The sequence below is a fragment of the Puntigrus tetrazona genome, chromosome 16, assembly GCF_018831695.1.
Source record: "Puntigrus tetrazona isolate hp1 chromosome 16, ASM1883169v1, whole genome shotgun sequence".
Classification (NCBI taxonomy): domain Eukaryota; kingdom Metazoa; phylum Chordata; class Actinopteri; order Cypriniformes; family Cyprinidae; genus Puntigrus; species Puntigrus tetrazona.
In genome coordinates, this window is record NC_056714.1 from 11,459,220 (window position 1) to 11,478,351 (window position 19,132).

At 36.0% G+C, this 19,132-nt stretch overlaps 2 protein-coding genes across 2 annotated transcripts; both read left to right on the forward strand.

Moving 5' to 3' along the window:
• Positions 1-2,383: 2,383 nt before the first annotated feature.
• On the forward strand, positions 2,384-4,593 carry LOC122360821. The gene is made up of 4 exons (XM_043261678.1): positions 2,384-2,419; positions 3,194-3,221; positions 3,319-3,785; positions 4,469-4,593. The coding sequence occupies exons 2-4, from the start codon at positions 3,199-3,201 to the stop codon at positions 4,591-4,593; spliced, it is 615 nt and encodes a 204-aa protein (XP_043117613.1). The 5' UTR covers positions 2,384-2,419; positions 3,194-3,198.
• A 9,441-nt stretch (positions 4,594-14,034) lies between these two features.
• Positions 14,035-17,361, forward strand: LOC122359888. Its single transcript, XM_043260101.1, has 3 exons — positions 14,035-14,071; positions 14,762-16,787; positions 17,013-17,361. Exons 2-3 carry the CDS (start codon positions 14,774-14,776, stop codon positions 17,045-17,047), a joined length of 2,049 nt encoding a protein of 682 aa, XP_043116036.1. The 5' UTR covers positions 14,035-14,071; positions 14,762-14,773; the 3' UTR covers positions 17,048-17,361.
• The last annotated feature ends 1,771 nt before the right edge of the window (positions 17,362-19,132 follow it).

Below are 19,132 nucleotides of genomic sequence, written 5' to 3' on the forward strand. Positions count from 1 at the left end.
GAATGCATGAAATTTATATATTTCTATATAATGTGGAGATTATTTCACTTGATTTTATGAGTCTCTTTATAAACTTAAAAAATGAAGGCAAAGTTTGTTTAGTTTACATTTCCTCAAATCACACATGAGTATCGCACAGATCTGACAAGTAATTCAGTGAAACTAATTAGCAACATGATCTGTTCCTCATTTTTTACATTTTGAGCATAAAAATGCATTTCACCTGTCAAACTGATGGTATGTGTATCCTAGAAAACATGTTAAGAGGAACAACGCATAAGGTTGTTCTTATCGTTAAATGAAAAGTCAGAAGCGAAAAATGAGGAAGTGATGATAAAGGACTATACAGAACATGTTAATCAATTTACAAAATAAAGGTTTCCTCAAATGAAACATTAGTCAGCCGGAAACAGACTTTTCTACTGTACTGTATATCTACATGGAACACAACATAAAACAAAGTCACCATGAACAATATTGAAGGACAAGCACTTATCCAACATTTATGCACTTGGCTATGGAAGCTTGTTTCTGCCACTGAATAAAAAATGAAAAAGGTTATAGGTAAGGGCATGCGAGGTCCTTAACAGACCGTGAGCCACAAATCCTGAGCGCTCCTATAGGTCTCATATAAAGCACAAGCGACAGCACCGGTGCAATCACATATTATACATATTACAAATGAATGCCTTATTTCACGACAACAACAAATGTTTCAAATTGCTTTTGTAAAATATCAGCCAAGCCAAATCAAACATGAGGTACAATCATTCCATCTGAGCTCATCTGTATTATTGTAATCATTATAAATCAAAGCCTTCAATTTAACTAAGCATACGTTCAAATTTCTTCTTCTTCTTCTTCTTCTTCTTCCACTTATCCGGGGCCGGGTTGCGGGGGCAACAGTCTAAGCAGGGACGCCCAGACTTTCCTCTCCCCAGACACTTCCTCCAGTTCTTCCAGGGGAAGCACTCCCAGGCCAGCCGAGTCCCTCCAGCGTGTCCTAGGTCTTCCCCGGGGTCTCCTCCTGGTGGGACATGCCCGGAAGGGAGGCATTCGGGAGGCATCCGGAACAGATGCCCGAGCCACCTCCACTGGCCTCTCTTGATGTGGAGGAGCAGCGGGTCTACTCCGAGCTCCTCCCGAGTGACTGAACTCCTCACCCTATCTCTAAGGGAGCGCCCAGCCACCCTACGGAGGAAACTCATTTTGGCCGCTTGTATCCGGGATCTCATCCTTTCGGTCATGACCCAAAGCTCATGACAATAGGTGAGAGTAGGAACAAAGATCGACCGGTAAATCGAGAGCTTCGCCTTGCGGCTCAGCTCCTTCTTAGCCATGACAGACCAGTACAGTGACCACATTACTGCAGAAGCTGCACCGATCCGTCTGTCGATCTCTCGTTCCATCCTTCCCTCACTCGTGAACAAGACCCCAAGATACTTAAACTCCTCCACCTAAGGCAGGAGCTCCTCACCAACCTGAAGGGGGCAAGCCACCCTTGTCTGATTGAGAACTATGGCCTCAGACTTAGAGGTGCTGATTCTCATCCCATCCGCTTCACACTCAGCTGCAAACTGCCCCAGCACACACTGTAGGTCTTGGCCAGATGCAGCCAACAGAAGCAATGCGAACCAAGCTCCTGCTTGGATCATACAGGGATCGGACAGCCCTTAGCAATGGTTTTATGACATAATATTTCGTTATTACGAGCAAAATATGTCGTTTTAATGAGAAAAAAATTTGTTATGACAAGAAAATATCTCATTTTAAATAGAAAAGATCTCATTATTAAGAAATAATTGAGTGTAAAGAATATGATGTGTGTGGCAGCAATGTGCAAACCGTACAAAATAGCGGAGATGGTAGTTAACGTCTGTAATTATGTATACTATATGAGAAATGGTTTAAATTTGCATATTTTATTAACCTAGCAGTTGTCTATAGCTGCAATAGTGTTTTTCCTCTCATATATAAATGTGAGAATTTTGTGCACAGAAAATATTTGAGAAAATAATTAACATTTGTCATTTGAATGAATTGAATTAAAAAACTACAGTGTAAAACAATTGCAAAGTCTTCGACTCACAGTTTTAAATGTGTAAAAAAAAGTCAAATTGATAAAAACAGCTTTAAACACTATGCAGTCGAAAACTTTAGCTTGTATTTTTGTTTTCATGCACCCATGTCTACCATATTGTTAAGCAACCTAGTTAACTTGAAGTTAACTACGATCAAATTGAAACTGTGTCTCTATCTTTTGCTTTTTATTTGTGTAAAACTAAATATCTCTGCCTTAATCATGCCATCCGTTGCCTAGAGGCAGGGAAGAGGCTTTAAATACCAGGTGTGGGCAGCATTCAAGCATTCACACCTAAAACACGCCGACTTGTGACTTCAGCTCTTGCTTTTGGACAGGGTAAGGAAACTGCATTTTATATTTGATCAATTATGTGTTTTATGTCAAACATGTTCAGATTGTCACTTGTTATATTGCTGAGATGCCTGGTTACTTATTTTTTATGTTAACTACAAAGTTAGTCAATTACGTGTAAATAAATAATAAATAATCTATTAGTGTCTTTAAATTGTGAAATGCTAACTCAGGAAACAGGTATATGTGAAAAACATAAACAATAATCATATTTGAAACCCTGCGTTCAACTGAATACATCACAATAGCAAGTTATTCTGGTACATTTATTTTTTTTTTTTTACATTTTGATTATAATTACTAACATATGTGATTTCTATGCTGAATTTATGAATTGTGGAATCATACATTGCTGTAAATAATCAAAATGTATGGAAATTGATCAAATAAATCCAATATGAATATACATAAATACTGTATTAAAAATTTAATGTGACAACATATATTGATTTGTAATTTAATTTTTGTTATAGACAGTAATCCTGTATTCTGCTGTGATTTAATACTTAGAAAATGTCTTCATGAAAAAAGGCAGATAAAGATATAAAATATTCTCAATCACTCATTTTTTTAATATATAAACCAATCTGTATTTTGGATTCTACCATTCTTCCTGAAAAATAAAGTGCGTTAGAGTAATTGAACAAAAGTTTTGTCTTACTATACTGTTACGACTAGCTCAACTCAATTTTGAATCATTCTCATTGTATTATCTGTAATCATTTTAATGAATATACCCTCTTTGTGTTTTTGTAACAGGAACAATGAACCAACTAGTAACATATGAGTAAGTTAATTAATTAATTTTATACATTTGATAAACACTGCATTAATAATATATTTTAAATAAATTTAAATAGTCCTTCTTCCTCTCCATACCATAGGGCTATGTCAGTTGTTGGGCCTCTAAATGAGGGAATTTTCTCAGTCTATAACATCTGCCGGTGTTTATTGGATGTTAAAGTAGATACCACCACTGATAAATGCTCAAATTATCAAGAAATAAGGAGACATATTGAGCATGCTGAGCAGTCCCTAAAAAAATCGGAGACAATGATTAACGAAAAACTGAAAAATCTGGATGAATGCATGTGCCAGTATTTAAGAGAGAAGACAAATCTGGAGAACCTGAAGACAGAAAAAAACATGGCTGTTTTTAAATTAGAACTCGACAAGAAATATATGGAAGACTTATTAAAGAATACAAATAATGCTCTGGAGCAGGCTACAAAAAAACTTGAATCTGCCAAATATGCCTCAAGAATAGAAGAAGAAAGGTTGGAAACAAATGGAAAAGTTTTCGCTGCAGGGGCGGCACTGCTTGTATTACCAATTGCTGGATGGATTGCTGGTGAGAATTAGTCTTTTTTTGGTCCACTGCTTATTTGTGGTTTTGTCATATTTGAATTTCACTTCCTTTCATTTCCTCTTGTGACAGAGTTATATAATTTCAAAACTTTAAAATCTAACAAATAAACTTCTGTTCAAAAGTCTAGAATCAGTAAAAAAAAATTATATCTTTTAAAGACGTTTCTTATGGTCATCAAGGATGCATTTATTTGATCAAAAATACAGAAAAAAGTAATATTGTGAAATATTATTACAATTTCAAATAATGTGTCTATATTTTATATGCTATTTTATATAATATTTATTTCTGAGGTTTAATTTTGTGAATTTCCAACAGCCATACTCCAGTCTAAAGTGTCCCACGATCCTTCAGAAATCATTCTCATATTTATAAGATAAGAGCATAAGAAACTCTTTTATTGCGATTAAAAAAAAACGTTCTATGGAAATCTATCTCTGTTTGTGTTAGAAATCAAACTTCATTTTCATTTTGTATCAGACTACATGAACGGATCTGACAGTTTTGAGTATTACCCACATATTTTAAGTAAAAAAGCTGATCTCATTTGACCCTATACGCATCTCTGATGATACTGAGGTTGAAAGTCTTTGATTGTGTATTAATATTATGACTGAAACATTTGTGACTGTTTTGTGTTTATAAGATTTCTGTTTTTTCTTTAGGTCCAATAATGATGGCTACGGCAGATCAGGCATGGAAAGAGTCTTTAGATGCCATCCAAGCTGCTGAAGAGGAGATACAAAAGTGTAAAGAAAATGCAAAACCGTTACACCAGACAAAAATTTGATTACAAGATAAACATCCTTAATACAGAAGCTGAAATTATACGGACCAATACGGCACTGATAAAAATTGAGAATAAGATTAAAGATGTTAAAAAGTACCTAAAGGAGACAACTGATATTCAGGAAAAGGTCAGAGGGGCTGTGATGTCTCTGAGTGTTCTTAGTGGAAGAGTCACAGTACTGGAGAGACAAACACAGTGTTTCATCCTCTGGCAGCCTGTGGTACAAGCCATGGAAGATGTGGTGAGGGCAGTAGGAAATATCACTGAGAACTGGCTGCTTTACAGGCATGGTGCACCATTCTACATTAATGCTTTGAGAGGATGTTAGACGCCTGGCTTTATGCAACTCGCCCAATGAATCTAAATATGACTGGCAGATTGAAAGTGAATACATTTAATGACCATCTTCATGTAACTTGCATAGCAATGGATGAAATAATAAAAAAAATGGATTTGTAATTTGTAGAAAATTTTGAATGTTAATTTTTGCAATGAGGGAACAGTTTAGATTCGGCTGAAATGTTGTATTGTTGTATTGTATTCTGCTTATGTAAAAAAAAAAAAAAAAAAGCATGATGATTTCATATAAAAAGGGTGTTTGTTTAAAATTGCAATAACCAATTGATAAACAGGAATTTACAAGATCACTGTAAGAAAAAAAATTACAGAAAAAAAATGTACAGTAAAAAAAAATTGGCAGCTAGCTACTGGTTGTCAGTAATTTACTGTGACTGTTACTCTTTTATGTTTTTAAAATGTATGGCAAATAAACATTATTGATTTAAATTAGCTGTGGTTGTCAATATTTTACTGTACAAAAAGTGGTGCATTAATTGGAGTGGCAAAAGATATTATGAGAGTGGTTTGATGGAGCGCAGGAGATGCAGATAACATGATCTTGACCCTTTTGAAACTTTAACTAATGCTGCTACAAAACAAATGTGTTTTAAAGATTTTAAACCAAAGATTTTTAAGCAATTTAATTGGGAATCGTGTAAAAAAAATGTAAATTAAACATTAAATTAAATAAGAACAGCGCACAGTTCATTTATCTATAATACCATTTATTTATCTTACTTTTGTTTTCTTATAAATGTCCAGAAATGTAATCTTTCGTCAGGTGTGTTTTCTAATTATATGATGTCATCATGTTGCAGTCTTTCCACTGTCTTATCTGTGTAGCTGATCATGGTTTTGAGTATTGATCTGCCCTTTTAATCTAGGCATTTTAATATAATACACTAAACTGTTTAAAGAACCAAATTAGCTAGAGAGCAGTTGTCATGATTAGAAGATCTGGTATATTTTAAAATAATCTCAGATGTATTAAATCAAAGTCTCCTTAAGACAAGTCACGTCACTCTGTGGCCATCTTCGTCTCAGAATGGTGAATTCTGTGTGCATTTACTGATGAAGGCTCAGTGTGCTCAGCAAGCAGAGGGGCAGAGCACAGCTAGTACTCGGGCGAGAGCTCCCTCTGCTGGCTGGCTACAGAAAAGCAAATATGTCTGAATGGTTTGATATAACAATATTGTATGATGTGTTGTTTACTTTCCCTTGTGTTTTGCAATATGAAAATAATGTTTAGGATACAATATTCAGACAGTTTCATGTTTAATATTCATCCAAATTATAATTGGTATCGCAAGATGGTGGCGGCCTTGGTACAAAAGCTACAACAAAGCATGGATCGCTTTTATTTAGTATTTTGTATTTCTGAAATTCCGATCTGCAAATATGTTAAAGTGACTGGGTTGTCGATAAAACACTCTTATAAGTGATCTTGATCATGATCTGTAACATGAGATGGGCGCTGCCGTGTATGTTAACGCTGCAGTTTCAGTCCTGTCGGTCAGATTTACAACATGCAAATTCATCTTAAAAAACATGTCAGTAAGATGCCAGTGAACTGGTTGAAGAATAGACTGAACTTTATACTTACACTACGTGTATCTGATATGATTTGAATGAATTTTGAATAAACATCTGTGTGTATATTACACGCTCTAAATATATTTTTTACTAGTACTTAAGTGTATTTAAATGTCTAAAACCTAAAATATGTGTAAAAGCGCTGTATGAATATGGTAGTTATGTGACATCACCGAACGTTCTAAATCCTGTATGTGGGACCAGACCATTGCTTGACAGTTTGACATTTGTTGTAAAAGATTTTGCAAAATTTGCAGAGCGTACAAACAGTATTGATCAAATGGTATCCTGTGCAGAGATATTGGATGCATATAAAGATGTCCATCTGTAATCCAGGTTTGATGGATGAGAGCACCGAATTCCTTTTATTAGAAGAAAAGATTGAGAATTATTTATTTTGGGGGAGGGTAAGCCATAGTTCTGTGAAAAGTTATACACCACTTAAGTCTAATAGACCTGGCTTAGAGGTTCTTGGAATTAATTATTGGGAGAAAAATCTTCTCTTAGATATGAATTGATAGTACTGGGTGAAACTGATTGTAGAATAGAGTGACACACTGAGGAGAGGTTAAAGGGTAGTTAAAGGTAAGTTATGGGAATATGAGTTGTGAATAGTGAGGTACTGGGGTTGGCAATGGGTCTACCTCCGGAGCCACCGCTCTGAATTCTTGCAAGAATTGATGTTGCAAGAATTGATGGTATTAGGCCCAGGGGTGGTTCCAAAGTGGTGGCATTTGGTGGGGTAGATAGTGGGACTGCTGTGTATAAAGTGTACTGAAGTTTAGATTGGAAAGAAGGTTTAAAAGGAAGCCCATGGTGCTCGAGGAAGCGTGTAGGTGTCGAGTAAGGCGAGTTTGGGGCTTTGCTCTGTCTATCGGAGGACTAGTTTGCACGGTAAAAATCTTAGATGCTTCTGACTCCAGAGGAAGAGGTGGTGAATTAGTTGGGACATGCGTCATGAGAGTAAACCGCCTTGCCAGTTTACATACAGTCTTACATAAAGTCGCAGTCTATGCCCAGACCAGAACGTCCTTGTCCCAAAGGCACCCTTTGAGGTCGCTCAGGGCTAAGTGTACTGCCAGCAACTCGAGATAATTGATATGCCAATACAGTTGGGGACCTGTCCATATACCTGATACTGTGTGCCCGCTGTACTTGGTGCCCCAGCCGGTGACCAAGGCATCTGTGAGTACCACAGTATGCCTAGATACCTGCTCCAGTGGCACTCCAGCACAAGATAACCGCCAATCCACAGCCACAGCACAAGATGGCTGCCACACCAGAGCCTTCAACCATCATGGAAGTCAAGCCTCAGTCTTCAGCCTTCATGGATGTCTCCTCTGTGTTCCAGAGCATTGTGGTTGTTGAATACTAAGACACCAGTGTGAGCTTGAGGTTGGTATCCAGTTCGGCATTCTCACTGCTGAGGTCAGTGGGTGCCCCCTGTTTTTGCTCTGTCTTGCCCCTCACTGGACTCTGTTTGCAAATCGATCGACCCCGCTTGTTATCTGGATTATTCTTACGTTTTGCCTATTCCAAACGCTGTTTTCTTGACCCTGGCTGTTTGTTGACCATGTGTATAAATAAAACACTGCACATGGATCCACTCATCTCAGACCCCTTTGTCTGTTAAAATTATACACATACAGTGTACAATTACTGTATACACTTTATATATTGATACTTAAAGTTCTACTTAAGCAGAATAAAAGAACTACTGAATTTTTTAAATTTATGACTGTTATTTAGAGTCATTCCATCTTACAAATTACAATAGCCCAAAATTCTTTGAACTTAATTAAATGTCAACATTTTCATTTTCATTTTGAAAGTTCTTCCTTTTTAAAACTTGTTCTCACCTGTCAAACTGACAGCATATGTGTCATACAAATGAGGAAAGTAAAAAGACATGCAAGTGAATTCCATCAGCTGTAGTAATTATTCATGTGCCACAAAACCTATAAGAATGAGGAAAAATAGATAATGATGCTGATCCACCAGTACTCTTGAAATTCCCACTGTTGGGGATGAAGTATGTAAAAAATGCAACAAAACAAACAGAAACATTTTTTTGTAATCACTCAGAACATAATTTGGCACTGTTGGAAATTGCAACAATGCTGCAAGAATGTTAAGGATTACTATAAACCAGGGTTTCTTAGTTTTCACCAAATTTAGCCAACAATGTTATGACCAATGTTATGACCAAAATATTTGCTCTTCTTCTTGTTGCTTTTATTTTTGTTTTTAATGTTGTTAAATGAGTAACAAGATAACCTAAATGTTCTACCCAGATGAATCAAATGAAATCTATTAATCCATTAATCAAATGAAATAATCCTTTGTCACAGAATACTCAGCTGCACCAGGATCCCAGCAGTATTTCTCCCAGACACTAGCCAAGTATGGACACTACTAAACTGTTACTAGTCCTAGAGCAGGGTGCTCTGTCCCTCAAGGATTATATTCAAGAATATCTAGCGCTCGCACACTTTTCAGATCTACTGGACTGCGCACTCATATACTTCTTTTGCGAGGGCATAAATCAGCCTCTCAGATCTCAACTTCACTTTGGGGTTCGTTGGGGAGTAATGCAATGCTAGCATCTCACACTGGAGCACAATGACAGAATGGTGGTGACCACGGAAGCCTATTGCAAAATGGCAGACATCATGGCGCCCTGTCACATCACAGCTGCCTCTTAGGAGCCAAGACAAGCCACAGTCGTTCACGAGTCAAGTCAGGCCATCATTAATCTTCACTGAAGACCAGCTAAACCACAGTCAAGCCACAACTGACCTCCACATCAATTTAACGCTGTAACATCTACACTAACCTTCCAGAGCCACATCACATCTCATCAGATCAGCCAGAGCCACGCCACACCTGATCTGATCTTCCAGAGTCTCATCCTAAGATGGCCACCAGTTCGGAATTTCTTCCTAACCCTGAGCCCCTGCACAAGATGGCCACCCACCCAGATCCACAGTCATGGCCATAGATGATCCAGAGTCACAGCACAAGATGGCCGCCACATCAGAGCCTTTAGCCTTCACAGAAGTCAAGCCTCAGTCTTCAGCCATCATGGATGTCTCCTCTGTTTTCCCAAGTATTGTGGTTGTTATATATGAAGACACTAGGGTGATTTAAGGGCGTTTGAGGCTGGCATCTGTAAGGAGCAAATTCATTTCTTGAAACCAAAAACCTGCCATGCAATAAAACTAATCTGAGAAGAGATCTCAAAAGGATAACAAAGGATTTCAAAAAGAGAGCAAACAACACCCTCTTTTCCCTGTTGTTTATGACACCCTTTTTCACCTCTGGCCTTCTTGCCTCCCCTCTTACTGCCCAAAAGACTTGGCTCAAAGTTCATTAAGAATAAGACATTATATACCATGTATACCAAGTGTCATGTGAACCTGTTGTTTATTTTTAATGTTTGGTCTCATTTTAAAGGTCTCAGTGTGATTGGTAAATTGGTCTCAATTTCACAGAAATCACTTGTATTACGGAAAAGATTTAAAACTTTGTAGAACTGTGTTCTGTTGAGAAGGGGGTGTGTCCTTTTTTAGGATCTCTAAAAATGTTCCAGCCAGGTTTGACCCTGGAGCACTGGAACCTAAACACCAAAAGGTTTTTATAACTGATTTTGGGATCTCTTTGTCTGGTCTGAGTATATAAGGAAAGTGACAAAACATAGCAAGGCGCGATTCTGTAGCCAGATTGGCCCGTAGTGTGGTGTGTGTCTCCATACACCTCACTATGTATTTTCTAAAGGCCAAGTATGATGACCTTTTAACGGATACTGTTTTGTTTTATTTTTATTTTGTTTATTTTTGATCAGTTGTGCAAATACTTATGAATTTCACCAAATCAGAAAAAATTCTTGCTTGGTAAAATACAAGTTAATCCTGATTAATTGTAAAATTGTTAATTGAAATCATTTTTCTAGTAGGTTAGTGACTGCTGTGGTTTTCCACATTGTTTGCTTGCTAGGGTGTGTCAGATCAATGCCAGGGGCACATTTTTGGCCACCAAACTGGCTTAGCATGCTATTTCTAAGGGATTGCATAAAAAATTACTCTTTTGAGTCTATTGAGGAAATGGCTGCATTAAGGTAAGCTGTCTACGGGGTAGCCACTGACTAAGACCTGGACTAGACCAGATGTGTTGTGAGCCTGTTCTGGCCAAACAGGTCTCTAAGCGACCCAGACTCCTAACAAACAATGAATGGAAACTAGGAAGTATTATAGTTAATTGATGATCCAAATTTAATCACAGCTAGAAGGATCAGCAGTAACATTAAATTTAATGTAACTAAAATCACGAAAGATTGTAGATTGGAAAATTATGTGAAAGGTCAGAATTGAAATTGGAAATAGTAAATATAAAGAAAGAAAGAAAGACATGCATTAAACCTTCGACCAGGGCCTCTGGATTTCATTCTTCGGAAAAGGGGGCCCCTTACACAATAATCAAATCTGTCATATTTTATGCTCAGATTTTTGGGGGATCAAACTGTGACATTTGTGTCCCAACCATATGCCAAACAATGTAATAAAAGATACTTTTCTATGTAGTTTTTGTCCTAACCAACTGGGACAGCGAAAAACAAAAAGTGACAGGGAAACGGTTTCTTTTTTCTGTGACTTTCACACTGATACTGAAACACCATAAACTATAACAGTAATAATGTCAGGTAAAGATTATGTGGTTTATTTAATATTACTAATACAATATTTTTTATTCAATATTATCTAATGTGAGTTGAGTATTATTAGTCATTCATTTGTTTACTCACTTAAAACTGTTCAAATTTAAATTTGTTGCCATGTTTTCACTGTCACGTTGTGTCTACACTGGAATGTGAGTCATACCACCACACTACATCCAGAATATATAAATCCTAAGGTTCCAGAATGGGCACAATATATAAAGCCTCTCTTGCTTCAGCAACTAAAACAGTGAAGAGTAAAAGACCTGAAATTTGTTTAATTAAATGTTTTGCACATTACATCACCTACAGGAGGCAATTTTAGTATCAGCAACATCATGCATTTATCCTCATTCTTATATTCTGTGGAATTTAAATCATTTGAAAACTGATGGAATTAATTTGCATGTCTTCTTTCCTCATTTTCTATGATACATGTGTTGTCAACGGTTTTTCAAAAGGAAGAAACCACAAAAATGAAGATGAACTGTTTTTAATTGTTGTTTAACAAGTTGTTTAACATTGTTTAAAGAAGTTAATTGAGAAAGTAAGCTATTATAATGTGCAACATGGGAACAGATGCAAATCCAAGCCTCTTTCTTATACTGTACAGAAATAGTTAAGGTTTAGAGCGTTACTTCTGTGAACACCTGAACTAAACTGTATGTGTGTGTATGGTAGTGTATGGTTTTCTTTTAAAATGCTTAATTTCCCTTATATTTTGGTCAATTGCATTTTACATCCTTTTATATTTGTTATTGGGTAGATTTAGGTTTGATGGCAAGTTAAGGGGTCTAAAAATATTAAATACTTATTGATAAAATAATAAAAATGCAGAAATAAAATGTTTTGTGCTTGGAAATGTTATGTATTAATACTGTGGTGTCCAAACTTGTATGTAAGGAAGTTTACTTCTTTCTTTAAAAAACATTCTTAATAAGGAGAATGATTCAATTTCATTTAATTCAAATGTATTAACTCTTCTTATACAATAAATTAACTTCTAGTAATTTGTAACATCGAATTTATCAACACTTGAACACATTCAGTCATTTATGTAAGTGTTTCTATTAGTGTTCAGATAAGCTCAAATTGCAGTTATTATGTATACATATTCATACATCCATTTACACACAAAATATACAATAAACTTACTCATATACATACATTCTAGTCTCCTGTTCATACATAGGTTTTTAATTTACATTTATATACCTAAATATTATCTGTTATTGAAGTATTTTCTGAGTTTTTCTTCCTCTTCCTCTTCTCTCGTTTTCCCCATTTTCATGTGGCAGTGTTTAGTCCAGTCTCATAAAACTAGAAGAGCCAGCTATCCGTGTAGTCTGTCAGGTTACCAAGGAACACAGTCATTCATGTGAAAATAAAAACTGATCAGAAAACAGAAAACAAAACATAGAGAAACATGCTGCTTATTTTCTGTATTGGTCTAGTCTTGTGGTTGAAAATAAATGCAGGTCAAGAGTATCTTTTTTAATAATCCACAAAGAGGTAATCCAACAAGCAGAGTAGCAAAGATACATTTATATCAATGAGACCGGACAAAGAGCACAGGAGAAATGAAAACAGTCCAGGGGTGTGGCACTAATGTTATATTTTGTACATCAAATATATTTAATTAATGGTGGGCTGGAGTGGTCCCCCAGTGTTAGAGACTTTGAAGCCCAGAACGGATTTAAGCACTATCCTTGGGGGTTAAGAAGTCCTCAACAAAAAGGTCCTGACACAGAGTGCAGTTTCTTCTCCCTGGAAACTTAGCAGAGCTCTTCTTCAAAGGTCTTTAGAGCAGTTAGATTGCCTGTCCCTTGCCGGTGCGCCACTGTAAGGCAACAATTTAGCTACCACACATATAGTAACAAATAACGAAAACTCATTCACACCATGACATGGCAGATGTCACAAGCTTTCATCTAACACCAAACCAAACTCTTGTTATCAAAAGGTTATGCATAGATCAAAATATTTTAGAGTCTGTATTAAGTATACATATTGGTCTGTATGATTCACAATCTAGTGGGTCTTTATCTTTCTTGAGTATTAGGCGGATATTTGCTGTTCTCCATGTTTCAGTTATTGTGCCTTGATTTAAGATTACTTCCAAAGCTGTAACAAAAAAGTTAGAAAGCTTGGGCCAAATCGATTTGCAAAATTCCAGGGGGAAACCGTCAGGCCCTGGTGACTTGTTGGATGACATTGATTGTATTGCAGTGAGGACCTCCTCTGAATTCATAGGTGAATTTAGATCATGTTTGTCGTCATCTGAAATAACTAGACAAGAGAGATTTTTAAGTTTGAAATTCTGATTGTTCACAAAATAGTGCTTCACAATAGAGGGATTCATAGTGGGATCGAAATGCTTCATTTTTAATTACAGGATCGTATGTAGTCACACCAAACAGGTTTTCACTTTATTTTGATGGCGTTAAGCTATTAAAGTAGGAGACTTTTCAATTTAAATCAGGGAGGGTAGCAATTTATGAAGCAAACGTCTACGAGTGCCCCCAATGTAATTTCTTTAAAAACAATAACAGTTATACTTTTTAATGGTATCATGTATAATCTAACAAAAGCTTATTTCAGATAAAAGCTGATCTCTGGGTCTTACTATTCATTAAAGAATTCTGAAAAATGTAGCAAATCAGGACATCAGAATTATTTCTGAAGACGGAATATCTGAGTCATCATTTTATTTTCTCTTCCTCAAGTTCAACTCCACCCCTTTCAGACATCTATAAAAACAGAAGCATGAATTCATTTCACCATCACACCAGACCTCAATCTGACTTGAAGCACTTCTCACATTCCACCAAGGTAAGGTTATTTATAAAAAATTAAATGCGCTCCCACTTAATATTCAAATCGGAAGTGTCCTTTCAAATCAGTGTCTTTATTCATGTTGCATTGCAAAACACATTATTTGCTAATAATGTATGATATTTTTAAGATTAGAGTTTTGGTGATATGGTTAGGTTTAGTGGTTAAGGGGTTGTGTGTGTATATAGGTGCCTAATTAATAAAGATGTAATTAGGAAGGCACAACCTAATATGTGGCTACACTACATAGAGAAGAAAAAAAAATCTATTTAAAATAATACTCTGCAACCCAAGTGAATTCACACAAAATAGTTAAAGTATAAAACATATTTAAAAATAAGTTCACAGTAACAAATTCTGAGTTATAGCAGTTAAAAACACTCTATAATAAGTGGGTTGAAAATGAGCTAAGTGGGCCTACTCTATTCAAAAGGGGATTATGTGCTAGGGGTACACAATACACAATCTTTTTTTCAAATAAATACTTTAGAAATGTAGCAAGTTCATTAAATCAGTTTTTATGTATTCATAATTTACTTTTGAGCAGCACCGATATATAAAGTTACCATTTTCTATCACAACACTTTCAAATTATTAATGAACAGGTAGCCATGATAATCAGTGCTCTAAGTGAATGTATATATTTTATATAAGTTGAATATTACAATTAATATTTATTTTGAGCAGGAAAACAAAATCATGACTTCTGAAATCTCAAAATGTACTCAAAGCCTTACCACTGCTGAGGACATGAGGAACCAAACCAAACTTATGATGCATTCTAATGCCAACTGGGAAGAGTATCTGTCTCCAGCACCTCTCTCCATAGCCATCCTGGGAGAGCTGGTTTTCATATCATCCGTAACAGATTTCTCTATCAATAAAAATCCCCCTAAAGATGGCTATCAGTTCATCAAATACCCTGATTCCTTTGGCGCTTGTCTCATGCAAGTGTGTAACTCTGGTTGGTGGGCATTTAATGAGGCCCATACGAGCATGGATCAGATTCGTCTCCATACTGCCCAGGTTCCAAATTACATGAAGACTGCTGTGGAGATTCTGTTCCAAGATAATGATATGGTTGTAAATGCTCTTCTTCCGAATCAGCTGAAAAATATCCAAGACATTGCAGACGAATGTCTGAAACTCTCAGATGCAACTGAAAAGCGTTTTTTGAATGTCATTAATATAATACAAGAGCTGCTAGAGGCGTGTAAGAATGCACATCGCTTTTATGGGAAAGAGTTGGAAGAGGTGAACAAGATAATAGAAGAGAACAAACTAAAGAAGCAGTCAGCTGAAGAGACCAAGAAAAGGACTGAGCAGTTAATGAATGCCATGAAGAAGGAAATGGAAGAAGCTAATGATAGCTACAAGAAAGCTCTGAATTCTCTCCCTAATGGATGGGAAATGATTGGTATGGATTTTGTAAGTGGGTTAACACAGGGCATTACTGGCATGTTTGCTGGAATGGCATCTGCTATTACTCAACCAGTGAATAGTGTAAGAGATGTGTTTTCTGAAATAAAAGTATATAGCAGGTCGACTGAAATGTTAACGTGCGCACAGAATATCCTGGGAGCAATGCATGTAAAAAGTAAGGATGATAACATTGATTGGACAAAACTATATGATCAGAAGGAGAATGCTACAAAGACAGATTTCATAGCAAAACAGTTTGAAAGACTCAGTGAAACTTTCAAGGAAGTCCCTGACTGCCCAGCAAAGCAACAAGCTCTGAAGTTGTGCAAAGCTAGTACAGAAATATGCAACAAGCTTGCAAAATATGCACCAGATGGCAAATGCAACAAAGACAAAAACACTGAAATTATAAATGCGGTATTTGATTTGATTGAGTCAGCCCATGTTTTTGACTGCAAAAGTAAAGATAAAACAAATTCCCCAGCCTTTTCTCCAGTGCTACCAATGATGCATAGAGAAGAAAAGAAGTCAGAGAACATAAGTGCTTCTCAGAGGGCAACAGAGAATGCACGATTCAAGATAGAGCAGACCCGAGCTCAACTGAACAAGACACAAGAGAATTATGAGAAGTGTCTGGAGAACCTAGAGAACAACGAGAAGGAACTAAATAAAACCCTTGCAGATCTGAGAAATTGCAACCTGAAAGAGATCGACTTCAAAACTACCATACAGATGCTGATCAAAGGAATGGATGCCATGGGGAGAGTGAAGGAGCAATGGGAGAAGATGGTTCGCTTCTTTCAGATGGTTTCCAACATTGTAAAAACCAGCCTGAGCACGACTCTCAAAAACTTTGTCTCCACATCAGAGAACACAAAACGTCTCCGCTACAATGAAAAGCTCTTTTCAAAAGATCTGCTGTACATTCAAGCCTTCCAAGCCTGTAACATTGCTAGTCTGGTCCACATGATCTCTGCAACATACACAGATATTTCCAGCAAGTACCTGATGGATCGTGTCAGTTCACTGGGAAAACTGATGGCCATGGATAAAACTAATCCAAAATTTGAGTGTGAGCGACTACTGCTTCAGAACGACTGTGATGAGGCAAAGGAAAGCATCTTAAAGCTTGTGAAGAAGAATAAAGCTGAGTATGACAGCAAGAGCAAAGCAAGAATTGAAAAGATTGATCGAGAATTGCTTGCCATTCTTCCTGCTGCTTCACCAAAAGAAATCAAGAGTATTGAAGAGGCTGTTGAAGCCGGATTCAAGACGACGCATACATCTGATGGTATGTACTGAAGAAAATGATAATGATGATAATGTAGTTAAGACCGAAACTTTGTTTTTCTTTAACATGTAGCCATGACAGCTCATTGTATCAACATAATATGATATCAACAACTCTTGTTTGATCTTACTTTGACTTAAGTATTTTTTATGTGATAACTTAATCTGTTAAAATGATTTAGGATTTCCAGATTTAAATGACTGTGTATACATTATTTCTTTTTAGAAAATATGAGACAAGACAAAAGCCTTTTCTTTTGAAAAGCAACAACCATTCCTGTCATCAATCAAGGTCTGCATCGAGACAACCCCCCCAAAAAAAGAATATGTGTGGAAAATAGGAGTACAACTTTTTGTGTGTATGCTGGATTTAGTGGGAATCTGTTTAGTGTTTGCTTATGGAATTTAGGCATGTCCTTAGGCATGCAAATATTAATGAAGAGCATCATTACTTTAGAACTTTAAGTGGAATTGTTATATTGTCTTCTGCTTCTTGATTTTAATAACATATAATATAATAAACTCTTTTACTTCACTTTTTCCTAATAAATTTCCATGATTTAATTTGAAATAAATTGGTTCCATTTATTAACATAACTACTGTATATTAGCTAACATTAACCATCAATGAAAAAACATCCTTCTAAAGCATTTCCAAGCAAACACAACGTTTTTGAACATGGATTGTGAATATTTTTAATGTATTTAATACAATGAATGTCAGGGGGGTTTGACATTTTGTGTTTTTAACAAAGTTGCAGAAACATTTTAAATTTTAAAAACGTATCACATCCAAAACTGGAACTTAAAAAATAGTTCACCCATTAATAAAAATTACCCCATAGTTTACTCCACCTTAAGCCATCCTACATTTATATGACTTTCATCTTTCAGATAAACAGTTGTTTTTTTTATTATCCTTCCAAGCTTGTTAATGCTGACAGTGGCCATTCTTTTGAAGGTCCATAAATCAAATACATCAGTTGTAAAAAAAAATAACCTACATGCATCTATAAGCAACTATTGTTTTTTTTGTTGTTGTTGTTGTTTTGTTTTTTTAATGAGAAGGGGCAGGAAAATGCACACCCAAATCATCACATGACGCAGTGACTATATACCACAACAACCCTTTAAGATTGTTATAAATAAAATAAAATGAGATTATTCATGAAGTAAATGGTCTTAGATTCTTATACCACAGTACATTATGATGAAAACAAAAATAAAATGTAAATAATACAATTAAATCGGTTTATGTAATTATGTAATTCACCATAATTGCATAATAAACAAACAAATAAATAAATAAACAAATAAAAAGCCCATATGTGGCCCATATGGGACCCACAAATAAACAAGCCAACCCACATTCTGCCCAAATTATGCCCATACAGCCTAGATAAATCCCATGCATGGCACACACGGACATGTTGGCTGGGATGGGTCTAAAATAAGTACATTTTTATTCAGAAAGAATATGGTATATTGCTTGTGTGTTTCAAAGACACTCATAATTAATTTGTAATGTACTTGTAATACAAAAAAATAAACTTTTAGTTGAAGTTGTTCCAATTTAGCATCAAAAAGTAGACTAAATATAACTTAAAGTTATACTTTAGCTTAATTTTATTACAACTAAAACAGACTACACTTAGTACAAAAACAGCTAATCCAAAATACTTTAAGTGAACTAATCATTAACACACTTAAAGTACACCGACAATTAGTCTGGCTGCAAGTATTTTTATAGAAATCTGACCAACAACAGGTAGACCCGCTCAGAAATGTTCACCCAGGCAAAACACTTCACAACCAACTAACCTCTGAGGGCTGCTTAAGTAGCCCAAGTAATGAGTCTCAGGTGCAGCAGGTGATTAGTGCAAGGTACGGGGCTTATGGGAAATGGAGTGAAAACTAGAATTCCAGGGAAATGACTCCTGTCACCAGAACTCCATGCAAATGATTGTTTAGTTGGGTTTTTTAAACGACTGGGAACTTAAAGAAGAAACTTTTCGCCTCACAGAATCACATGGTCACCATCTTGAGCGTCCCCCGTTGAGATGACGTCACTTTTTGGTAAAAAAAACGGCAGTAGAGGGCGTACGCTTGACATTAAAATATTGATTATGGTTCATTCTATTTTTCAAGTTACCTAAACTTTAGCGTAGTTGTAAAAACTTAATTACTTAAAAACTTAAATCTCTAACAGATGTTGAATGAACTCAAAAATAATAGCTAAAGTTTTGGCACATTTTGAATAGGTACTTTCCATTATAAGTTGGTTATGCTGTTTGGGTATATCAAGAATATTATTCTTTGACTTCAAGACAATGTTACTATTTGAAA

What these genes read in the sequence shown, in the direction of transcription:
- LOC122359888 (XM_043260101.1), top strand. Translation starts at nt 14,774, where the DNA reads ATGACTTCTGAAATCTCAAAATGTACTCAAAGCCTTACCACTGCTGAG. An exon ending in GACGACGCATACATCTGATG is followed by an intron (nt 16,788 to 17,012) that starts GTATGTACTGAA and finishes ATTTCTTTTTAG; the next exon opens with AAAATATGAGACAAGACAAA.
- LOC122360821 (XM_043261678.1), top strand. Translation starts at nt 3,199, where the DNA reads ATGAACCAACTAGTAACATATGA. An exon ending in AACCAACTAGTAACATATGA is followed by an intron (nt 3,222 to 3,318) that starts GTAAGTTAATTA and finishes TCCATACCATAG; the next exon opens with GGCTATGTCAGTTGTTGGGC. An exon ending in AATTGCTGGATGGATTGCTG is followed by an intron (nt 3,786 to 4,468) that starts GTGAGAATTAGT and finishes TTTTTTCTTTAG; the next exon opens with GTCCAATAATGATGGCTACG.